Source organism: Musca domestica, unplaced genomic scaffold, assembly GCF_030504385.1.
Source record: "Musca domestica strain aabys unplaced genomic scaffold, Musca_domestica.polishedcontigs.V.1.1 26, whole genome shotgun sequence".
Lineage (NCBI taxonomy): Eukaryota > Metazoa > Arthropoda > Insecta > Diptera > Muscidae > Musca > Musca domestica.
In genome coordinates, this window is record NW_026712283.1 from 492,089 (window position 1) to 504,368 (window position 12,280).

The 12,280-nt window shown below is 34.4% G+C and overlaps 1 protein-coding gene and 1 long non-coding RNA gene across 2 annotated transcripts in view; one reads left to right on the top strand and one right to left on the bottom strand.

The window, feature by feature from the left end:
* The window catches only part of LOC101894676 (mucin-5AC-like), a 207,261-nt gene that overhangs the window by 161,568 nt on the left and 33,413 nt on the right, over positions 1-12,280 (top strand). The window contains exons 3-4 of the mRNA XM_059123943.1: positions 4,110-4,318; positions 10,480-10,615. Of these exons, the coding sequence (XP_058979926.1) occupies positions 4,110-4,318; positions 10,480-10,615 (345 nt within the window). The remainder of the gene's footprint in view (positions 1-4,109; positions 4,319-10,479; positions 10,616-12,280) is intronic.
* LOC131803042 (uncharacterized) overlaps positions 4,194-12,280 on the bottom strand; it is a 71,558-nt gene continuing 63,471 nt past the window's right edge. Inside the window, exon 3 of the long non-coding RNA XR_009342456.1 lies at positions 4,194-4,280. This is a non-coding gene — a long non-coding RNA (uncharacterized LOC131803042). The remainder of the gene's footprint in view (positions 4,281-12,280) is intronic.

Consider the following 12,280-nt stretch of genomic DNA (forward strand, 5'->3'; position numbering starts at 1 on the left):
CGTATTGTTCCATTCGGCAAATATTGAAAATGAGCTCGGGGTAAAGCCATTGAAATTCCAAAAAGTGCAAGAACTTATACCGCAACAGAAAGAAAATAAACTCAAAAGAGCTACAGAGTTGCTTCGCTTGGCCGAAAGTGGTGAACTGCCGAATTTGTTTTCTCCGATGTGAAAACATTCGTCGTCCAGCAGTTTGTAAACAAACAACATGATCGTGTTTACTTGCCAAGGAGGTCAGCTGAAAATGTGCACCTTCGGTTGGTCACCAGAACAACAGAAAGAAAATAAACTCAAAAGAGCTACAGAGTTGCTTCGCTTGGCCGAAAGTGGTGAACTGCCGAATTTGTTTTCTCCGATGTGAAAACATTCGTCGTCCAGCAGTTTGTAAACAAACAACATGATCGTGTTTACTTGCCAAGGAGGTCAGCTGAAAATGTGCACCTTCGGTTGGTCACCAGAACTCAAGCCGGCCATGGTATATCATTTGAAACGGCCAAAACCTGCCACATCGATATAATGGTTTTAGACACAAGGTCTCTTTAGGTCAAATCTGTTTCAGGACATTTGGGGTCGATCTAGTGATGTCCGTTCGTCCGTCTGTTTGCTGGTTGGTGCGCACGATAACTCTCAAAGGGACTTGGTACATTTGGTAATATTATTATGAAACTTAGATTGAGTTCGGAGACACACAGTATCGGTTCACTCCTTCCGAAATATTCCCCATAAAGGGGGGAAGGTACCAAAAAGATTTTGCTCCAACTTTTCAAACCCTAATATTTGTATCATGGATAGGTCAGGTACGAAAATAGACAATATCGGTCAACTCCGTTAAGTACCTCCCCCACAAAGGGTTAAAATTATGAATAATTATAACTCTTCTACAATGAGAGTCTGATTGTTTTCAACATACATCACAATATTTTATTAGCTCATTTTATGGTGTGAAAATAGAGTCCACCCCTTCTGGTATCTCCCTCACAAGGGGTCGACATTTTGAATATCCATGAAACTCATAAAATGAGAAATTAAATTCCAATTCCATTTAGACTTGGCACATCTCAATATTTCTATTAACATTAGGTCTAAAATGTATAGTTCGAGGTGTTATAAACGGATTGACAAACTTAATATACCCTCCATACTATGGTGGAAGGTATAAAAATCGAATACTTCGATCGACTATATCTGGTACCTCATACACATTTTAATATTTTCTAAAAATTATAACTTATATCATATAAAATGAAGGAAGTAACCAATTTAGTCCCAACCTGGCTCGTCGTAATATTTATAAAACATTTATTTAGGTCCGATGCGAAATGGGCAACATTTTCCCATTCCTTCGGAACCTACTCCATAGAGGTTCAACATTTTGAATAATCAGTATAGAAGTCAATATATACTTAAATAATTGAACATTGGGCAAAACCGACCGATACTTTTTTACTTATTAATTCAAGAAATAAGACTTAGTGATTATCTGATTTGTTCCCAGATTTCTAGTTAGTCGAATTTACTTAATTTTTCTAAGGACTTCCCTGCAACAAATCTTTAATTTTTTGTGGACTTTTGGGACCTCCTTATTGAAACTTAAGCATTTTAATAAAAACTTCTTCGATTTCTTGTTCAAGAATCATGTTTTCTTAAGATTTTCTACAATATTTTTTAAATGATGGATTTTTAAAAAATCCCCAATAAAAATTAGATTTTTCAATTTATGGATTTCTAAAGACTATATGACAAGATATCATGGATTTTGACTTTTTTTCAAATTTTAATTTACATCAATTTTATTTTTACATTCATTGTCAAACATATCCACTGTTTTCGTACTCAAATTTCCTCCTTCAAATTTAATTGTTAAAAAGTTTTTTTTTTTTTTTTTTTTATTTTTGTTTTTCATTTGAATGAAGCCAACATCAACAACCCTTTTTATACCCTACAACACTATGTGTTGGGGGTATTATAAGTTTGATTGGGCCAAAAATTATGTAACACCACGAAATATTGATTTCCCACATAGGAAAGTATGTATGGATCTTCCTAGCTCGCCGAGCTGAGTCGATCTAGCTATGTATGTCCGTCCGTCCGTCTGTCCGTCTGTCCGTCTGTCCATGTTAATTTGTAATCACTCTACAGGTCGCAATTATGGCCCGATCTTCACGAAATTTAGAATGGAGGTGGGGCTAGGGTCAGAATAGAACCCTATTTCTTTTGGAGATGATCGCCAAATGTTTAGGGGTTGAAATGTACCAAATACTGAAAAAATGTCGGATTTTGCAGTAGCTATACAGGTCGCAATTATAGACCAATCGACGCGGAATTTCGCATGTAGCTAGAGTTTAGGGCGGGGAAGAAGCCTACCAATTTGGGTGGTCATTAAATAATATTTAGCGGGTACAATAGGCCATATCTTTTTTGTTGAAAAAATTCAAAATTTTTCATTAAACCGCGATTATTTTAAATCCCGGCGAAATCACAAAGCCATGACAAGGTTACTTCTGATCTTTACATTGATGTTAAGATCCAAAAAATCGAATATATAGCAAATATATGCGATATATATGTCAATCAAAGAAGATATGCTTGAAAGATCTCATATATGTCGAGAACGGCTGAACTGATTTCGACAGTTCTCATTAATTCAGAATGGCCTCTTGACAGGAAAGGAAAAACGTCTAAAAAGCGCATACAAATATCTCTCTAAAGATGAAAATATTGATTTTGTAATATTTTCTCATATTTTTTCCATTTTGTCATATTTTTGGCATATTTTCATTTTGAATTAAACATTTGGTAATATAACTACAGCTAACAAAACTAAGTAGTTAGGATATCAGGATATCATATACAGATCGCATTTATGGCCCGATCCTTACGAAATTTTGCATGGGGATAAGATGAGGGTCAGAATAGAAGCCTACTCTTTTTGGAGATGATCGCCATATATTTACGGGTTGAAATGGACCAAAAAAACTGCAAAATTGTCAGCCGGTCGCCTGATCCTCACCCACATTTGAATGGGGGTTACCGGACATTGCAAAAGCCAAGCAGTTTTGGATGGCCATCCAAAAATATTCAATGTGTGAAATAGTTTGAAAACTTTTGTAGACAAAATACAAAAATGTCCATTCCAGTGACTTTTTGGAGAATTTACAAATAAAGGAAAGACGCACTTCTGAATATTTCGTTAACGCTGATTTCGTATAATCAAATGTCTGTATCTCATATAGATGCGTTACAGTCAAAAACCAATAATAAATGTTAATCTTTTGCCACTTCTGAGAGATTATAGGTCTTTGGGAAATATTGGTTCCAGATCTAGGAAGACCATTTGAGTGCAACATCTACCAATAAATTGGAAATGAGCAAATTAGTTTAAGTTGCTATTATTCGAAAATTAGAGAACGAAACCTGATGGTTTTCTTTTATTATTTGTTACAATATCTTGTGCAATTCTTTCGAGTATCTTGCCTATATAAACTGTATCGTTTATTATAGTGTTGTAGGGTATTCAACGGTCGGCCCCGCTCGACTGTAGCCTTTGCTTACTTGTTGGTAATAAAATTGAGTTAAAGTGATAAAGGACTAAGTCACGAAGCTTAAATTAGTTATTAACACTTGATGTGATGGAGGAAAATTAACAAAGTCCTTTTGCGCTGGCTGTTGTTCCCTTTTGTTACATTATTTGGTCTTAAAAAGCTACATTCTTTTCATAGTTATCGGTGCGCTCTTTCTCTCTCCCACTCTCCCGTTCGGTGTAAAGACAAGACAGGACAAACTTTTAAGTAAATAATTTTGTGTTAAACTCTTGGGACCATGCTTTCGAAATCGAGGTGACAAAGTGTAAAACATCAAGAAAAGGGCAACTAGGTGAAAAGTTTTCGATGCCAAGCAAAATCCAACAAAATTTGATTGAATAGCGCGCGTTGGAATTCACGCTGAAGAATTTACAAACACAAACTGTCAATTTGAAATTATTCAAATGACATGGCGTAAATTTAACCAATTTTCATTCCACTAGACCCCAAATTCCATTCACATTGATATTGAAATAATGTTTTGTTGTTGTTTACTTACTTTTGTTTGTTTCTTTTTTGTTTTTCCAGCACCGTGTCTATCACTATCGATGACAGAGGTCCGCATACCCAAACACATAATGCGTCACGAGGATGCAGCGCTGGGCTGTAAATACGATTTGGATGGCGAATCTTTGTATTCGGTGAAATGGTACAAGGATGGCTTTGAATTCTATCGCTATGTACCGAGAGATATGCCGCCTGGACAGGTGTTTCCGTTGCCGGGTGTTGATGTCGATGTAAGTAAAAAAAATAGGAAGAAAAATAGAAACAATGAAAATTATAAGAGCGGAACATTTCGGGAAATAATATAAACAAAATATGAGAAGTGTAAAGAAAGGAAATAAACAAAGTGGTAGTGTATGCTTAAAAAAGGCTCAGAAAAGGATAGTATCATTTTTAAAAAGAAATGTTATGCTCATATCGGAAGAATGTCGGAAATATTTTTTGAATTTTTAGAATTTCAATCAATTTCAAATACTTTTCCCCAAAAAGCTCTCATAACTTTTCCGCACGAAGTGTGATAGATTATATCACTCTGGTTCCCAAAAACGGGATACGTCAATGAAGAGAAGTTATTGGTTCAAAGTAGTACGATCACCTACTTAAAGGTATACAGTCATTCAAGTGTATCAGAAAATAACACCCAGGATCTGAAAAAGGAGCAACATGAAGAGGAGTTGGTCGAGAGGAATTCAGAGTGCATGTTGGCAGTAAAGGCTTAAAAGGTCATTTATCTACCTTTAGAATAAATAACTTTAAATGAAAAGACCTTTTTTGAAAAGAACTTTAAAATAAAATTCACGACTTTTTACCAATATATTTCCAAAAAATCTTATAAAATCTTCCAACATCGGGCATGAAGTCCTAAAACACCTTTTAACAAAACTAATCACTAATCAAATTAAATTTGAATTCCAGAATTCCTGAAACATATGTAGTATGCACGGTTAGTACAGCTATTACTAACAAATAATTACCTTCAAATCCCAAATTTGATTCAGGACTTTGGGTCATATGAAGAATCACTTTTACAAATTATTTGTCATGTCGGTCCATGTTTTGGTATAACCAAATATAAGGGTATACCCCATTTTTATACCATCCACCTTGGAAAGGAGGTTATACTAACTTTATCATTCCGTTTGTAACATCCCTATGTATTCGTTTCGTAGACCCCATAATGTATATAATTCTTCATAATCAGCATAAAATTCTTTTTAGTTTATATTTTAGCCATATTTTTATACCCTACACCACATAGTGGTAAGGGTATTATGTCTGTGTGAATTAGTTTGAAACATGAAGAAGGAAGCGAGATAGACCCATAGTTTCTTTTGAGGATCTTAATAGAATCATTATCTGAGTCGATAAACATATGAAAAACTATTTATTAAACAAGTAAACTATTAGAAAATCACTGAAATTAGTAATGAAACTATATAAAATATATGAAGTCTACAGTCTAGTTTTAGTTTTTGATTTTTGTTAACATTTTGAATATATTTTTTAATTTTTATATCCTACACACAAGCCATTTTGGCTTCGTAGGTTATTGTAATGCCAATTTTTTTTAATCAATAAAGAAGTCCTATAGGACAAAATAGAAAAAAAAAAATTATGAATATTAGTCTGTCTGTCCATCCGTCACTTCATGTATTTATGTGAACAAAATGCAAAATCCGATTGAGATGAAATTTTCCAAACAATATTTGCTTGGCCCAAGGACGAACCCTATTGAAATTGGTGAGAATCGATCCAAATATAGATATAACTCCCAAATATATCTTCAACCGATTTCGTTATAATTGTGCACAAAATAGTCCATATCAGTCCAAATGACCTGAATTTTGGCACTTCCGACCGAATTCAGTATAGAAGCAAGTACATCAAATTGTGTGAAAATCGGTTCAGATATAGCTATAGCTCTCATATATATATTTTATACACATTCGTAATATGCACTCCATAACGATGATATTTGATACCGGATATAAGATACAGTTCGAAAATATCTCTGCCAAATTATATCGAAATCGGTTCAGATTTTTATATAGCTTCGATATACATCCTCATTACCATATAAAGTAGAAAAAAATGTGGCCCGAATTGGCTAGATTTTTATATCCTCAATCTCGGAAAGGCGGGTATATTAGATTTGTCATTCCGTGTGTAACACATTTAAATATTCGTCGTAGACCAATAAAGTTTATATATTCATGATCAGCATAATATGTTTGATACAGCTCACAATATTCGATGTAGAGCTTCAAAATTTGGCACTGTAGTTTGCATGATGTCTAGCATGGTTGGTATTGAGATATACCGCTACACGTTTTGGGATAGTTTCCATATAACGTTACCTCCCAATATTTGGTATTTTGAAAGATTTAGCCACATATTTCCATCAATTGGTCTAAAAATTGGTGTTTGTAGTACGTCATGGGTTTTAGCTCTAATGGCGGAACATTATACATATAGGTCTACGTTTTCGTATAGCCCGCATATAACGGTATCACCCGATATTAGGTATTTAGATGGTCTTAGCCGCAGTTTTGTCAAAAAAATATATATATATACACTGGTGGCCAAAACTAAAGCAAACTAAAATCGCAAAGACAATAAATATCCTGTAACTTTTACAAAAATTAACAAATCGTAATATTTTTTCCAGTTTTAAATGAGGTCTATAATTCACTTTTAAGAAACTAAAAATAAAAATACAAAAATAATTTTGAACGAAAAATAATATATGGAAAACTAAAATGACCCAATTTTTGCTTAGTCAAAACTGAAACAACTTTTTGATTTTTTATTTTAAAATAATTAAATTTTGACTAGTAATCGATAGCATCCATTATTTTTGATAGCAGCTGAACCCCTACGAGGCATTGCATCTACAACACGCTCAATTTGATACGTGTATATGCTTTTCCAGGCACCCTGAATTCTTTGGAAAATGTTGTGTTTATTTCTTTCCGAATCTCGCTTGATCTTCCTGTCTACGATACTCCAAAGGTTTTCTATGGGGTTTAGGTCAGATGATTGTGCCGGTCATGACAAAACATCAATTTTCGACTCCCTCAACCAATATTTGACAAGTTTTTAATTCAAGTTTGGGATCATTGTCATGCTGAAACACCCAAATGAGCCGAATATTTTGATCAGCGTAAGGGAACAACGTGATGTCCAACACATCTCTGTAAACAAACCGATCCATAACTTCCTTTATTTCCTGGATAGGCCCAAGTCCATAGAAAGAAAAACAGTGCCACACCATTTTTAACCCTCCCTCATGCTTCACTGTACCCTTGCAACACTGCGGCTTGAGTCTTTTATTTTTTGGTCTTCTCACCGTAAAATTTTTCATGTATGAGCCTTTAATACTAAACGTAGACTCATCCCAGAAAAAAGCGTCTTTGCATTGAGATGGATTCCAATTAATAATATCGTTTCCGAAAGCCGTACCGGCTTTCCGATTTTTTCAGGTATAAATGGCTTTTTTGATGGCTCCCTTCTACGCACTGATTTCGAGCTTCTACGCACTGATTTCGAGCTTATATTCAATGATAGCTCTCTCACCAATTCAGTTGATCTCTTAAATTGTTGTTTATTTTATTTCTCGCACAATTTGTTAATCAGTACGGGCTGAGGTTTTTCACGGCCTTCATCCGTTATAGACAGTTACTTCCTATCTAGTATCATAAAACCGACTTAGTATATGAGAAATCACAGAAATATTTATGAAATATTTCTAGGATATCATTTTTTGCGATAGCTAGTTTTCATAGTCACTGATAATTTGCTGTTTTATTCATGTACTGTATTTGCTTCTAGTCATTTTTAAACTTTTTTGGGCAGTACTTAAAAAACGAAAACAAACACATGTCGTTGTAAAAAAACTTCTCAAAAATGATTCATGACAAGCGAAACTGTTGAATGAAGCCAAAAGCGATAAATATAACAGTAAAAACAACAGAAATTGCAGCGATCATATGAATGTACAACAGAGTTGCTTTAGTCCACGCCAAAATCGGTTTAATTGTCTTTACCATACTTAATTTTTTATATAAAAATGAATTTTGGTTTTTTGTTTTAAGTTGTTCAAAAGTGAATAAAGTGCAGGGCATTTATTCTTTTTTTATTTTATATGATTTTAAGTTTGTTGAAAATCGACTCAAAGTTTGATATAGTTCCCAAATTGTGACTACTCTACTCTACTACTCTAAAGCATGATACGTATTCAAATAAGATTTATAGTTGGTAGGATCTACCTCACATAAATTCCCAATATAAACTGTTTTTGTTACGGGAGCTCTACTATATTCGCATGGTGGTGCAGGGTATAATTTAGTCGGCCCGACTTTGGCCTTTTCTATTTTTATTAAACTTGTCATTTATTTTGCAACACTTCCATATTTTGTAGGTTATTTGTCGTCCCCGATTTAAAATGTAGTATTAGAAAAGATGTTGGGCACAACTACCCAGCCAAAAATTCGTACTAAATTGGGTTCGGTGACCAGTTATCAGTTGGAGCAACTAAAGAAATTGCCTCAGTTGTTTTAAAATTAATATAAAATTCAAATTAAATTCTAAGTCGATTTAATGGCACCCATCTATTTGTTCAAATCAGATACAACCCATAATTATATTTGGTCAAAATTTAGGATTGTGCCTAGGATTACTGAAAGTGAGTTATATCGATTCACGTTTTCGTAAAGTCCGTATATAATGCTACCATCTTATATTTGGTATTTCACGATTTAAGCCACATTTACTAACGGAATTGTTCTGAATTCGGTATTAAATATTTGCATACCCTCCACCATTTTATGAAGGGTATATTAACTTTTTTATTCCGTTTGTATCTCCTCGAAATATTTATAATATACCCTCCAAAGTATATATATTCTGGATCAGCGTAAAATTCCAAGACGATCTAGCGATGTCCGTCTGTCTGTTGTAATCACGCTCTCTTTCGAACGAATTGAGATAGAAGACATATATGTATAGTTTACCAGGTTAAGTTCGTAAATAGGCCATGTCGGTTCAAGTTTTCATATAGCCCCAATATAACGGTAGCTTCCGATATTCGGTATTTTGATGATAGAAGATAGTAATGGTTATTAAAAGATCTTCATGGTTACCACATCTTCGCATAGCCCCCTTATGACATTACCTCCCGATTTGCGTGACATTATTCACTGGAATTGAAACAAATTTCGTATTTAAACTTCGAAACACGCATTACAGCTTATAACAAAAAAAAATCGTATGTAAGTTCACGATTTCGTATAGCCCCCATATAACAATAGCTTGCGATATTCTGTATTTTGATGATTTCAGCAACAATATTTACCGGAATCGTTTCAAATATCGTATTGGGAGATCTTAATGGTTACTAAAACCTATGGAAAAATGTTTCTATGCAGGTCCACGTCTTCGTATTTCCCCCATATGACGGTACCTCCCGATACTCGGAATTTTTATGATTTGCGCGACATTATTCACTGGAATTGTAACAAAGTTCGCATTTAAAGTTCGTAATGGGAACTACAGCATATGACAAAAAAAAAGTTCGTAAGCAGGTCCACGGCTTCGTATAGTCTCCTTATAACAGTTTTCATTTAAATGGTAGTTTCCGGAAGTTTTGTGGAAATTTTTCAAGTTCCTTCCAAATGGTGGAGGATATTAAAAGTTCGACCGGGATGAATTTAGCTGCTTTTTTATTTTTATATATAAAATCATAATTATGTCAGCTAATATACCATATTGAAAGTAAAATCTGTATTCTCTACCCTCTATCTTTAATATCGTCTATTCCTCGGCTTTTGCAACAACTCTTAAATTGGTAGAACTTTATATTTTTATGACTTATTTCCTCAAGTAACCTTAAACGCCATACTCTGTGTAATATTATTTCCATTATATCCAATATAAATATTTAATACCTTATCACGACAATTAATTAAACTTAAATAAAAACCACAACAACTTTAATAGCCAATAAATTGTCAGGATATCTTTAAAGAACCAATAAAAATATCCCTTAAGACCCAACTGGAAATCCACAGTAATTTGCATAACTTTTAAAACATCCTCAAACTGACTGATGAAGAGTAAATATCTGACTGACTGGACGATTCGTTGTGGGTCACATTTGCATGCATACATACCTACATATTTTGCTAAGAGCATGGATTACTACGAAAAGTTTCCTTTCTTTACACCTGTCGTCGTCAGCCATATGTTGTGGCTGTCTGTGGCTCTCCATACATATACATACATGTGTGTGTGCACATTCATACAAAACATATAAATCTTTAAACATATGCCCTAAATCCATTTGTTAATATACGTTTGTGTGTATGTGTGTTTACATTTTATTTTTAATTTTCAGCTACAAAATTCCACAGACAATGTGGTGGTATTGCGTCGTGTCACGTTACAGTCAACAGGTCGTTACCGCTGTGAAGTATCCGGTGAAGCGCCATCATTTCAAACTGTTTCCGGCCATGAGGATATGATTGTAGTTGGTAAGAAACGTTATTATTTTGTTCGTTTGGTCGCTGCAATTGTACAGGCAGGCAGGCAGACGGACGGACTACATACAGAATATATATAAAATAGCAGCAACAACAACAATATGGAAGATAAAATATAAGCAACACACATACATCTGTACACATTTCCCATTATAACAGCAGTAACAACAACAAAAAAATAGCAGCAGCAACAGCAACAGCACCAACACAATATATGACACTAAAATATGGAACAAAAATCCGACTTACATTCACATGGCATGCCGTAGGGTTTTATCTCTGCATGCAGCACACTGTAGTTTTCGTAATTTTGCACCAAAACACACACACCCACTCTCACAAACGTAACGACTTGAATATATTCTACGTTGGTTGGATGGCTGGTTGGTTGCTTGGTCTGTATAACTTATGGACGGATGAATGGACAGACGGATGTCTGTGTGTGAGTGTGTGTGTATGTGTGCTCTCGGTTTAAAATGCAATTCCTGTACAGGATCTTATGTATGGCAATTTTAGCAGCTTGAATGGTTTCCCATTCATTCCGCAAGGTTGACTCTGTGAAACCAAAGTTCACTAATTTCATGTGGTTTCGTATGGTAACTAAGTGAAAGGTGATTGTGTTGTTGTTGCTGTTTTTGTTGTTTTTTTTTTGTTTTGCTCTGAGAATTTATTTTATATGTGCATGTAAATGTACTGAGTGGAGTTGTTATGATTGAAGTTTTTGCTAGTCTTCATAAATTAAAAAGCAGAAATTGCTAATTTTGTAAAATGTCGAAATAATCTGGGATTTTGTTGGAATAACAATAATTAGGTAGTCAATAAAAAAAAAAAAAAAAAAAAAAACGATCAAAAATAAAAGAAAAATATATACATTTAATGTTTTAAAAAATTGAAGATTGCAAAACGAAAAGGAAAGCTTTATAAATATTCAAAGCGTTTATAAAAGTTCTTGTTGACTAAATCACATTACTAACAACGCGAAACCATAGAAGCTAAAATTGAACAAGTTAAAAAATATCAATCGGTTTTGCTGACAGATGTACAGGGCGAGATGAAAAAACTGCAACCAACTTCAGACTGCTGTCATTCCAAAGCCACTCGTCCGACAGATGTTAAAATTATTCCAGTGACAGCTCATTATATTGTTTACAAGCGCACAAAAGCATTTTGGTGAGAATTTTCCAGAAAAAGTTATTCGTGATGGAATTCGAGAATTCAAGTGATTGTGTGATTTTTTTATATTTGGCTGGAAAACCACAAGAGGCTACCGTTAGAGCACACCAGCATATAAATGTGAATAAATATTTTATGTCTCGTACCAACGCTAGTTACCGTGAAGCTGGTAGCGTAGCCCGACGTCAAGGAAGTGGAGGGAAGAAAACAGCAACTTCAGCAGAACTTCGAAACTTCGAAAACTAAAGAAGCGACTTGATCGAAACCCGCGTCGCAGTGGCCGAAAAATGGATCGTGAGCTGAACAAATCGCAATATTTCATTCCACAAATATTGAAAAATGATCTCGGGGTAAAGCCATTGAAATTCCAAAAAGTGCAAGAACTTACACGGCAATGGAAAGGAAATAGACTCAAAAGAGCTAAAGACTTGCTTCGCTTGGCTGAAAGTGGTGAACTGCCGAATTTGTTTTTCTCCAATGAGA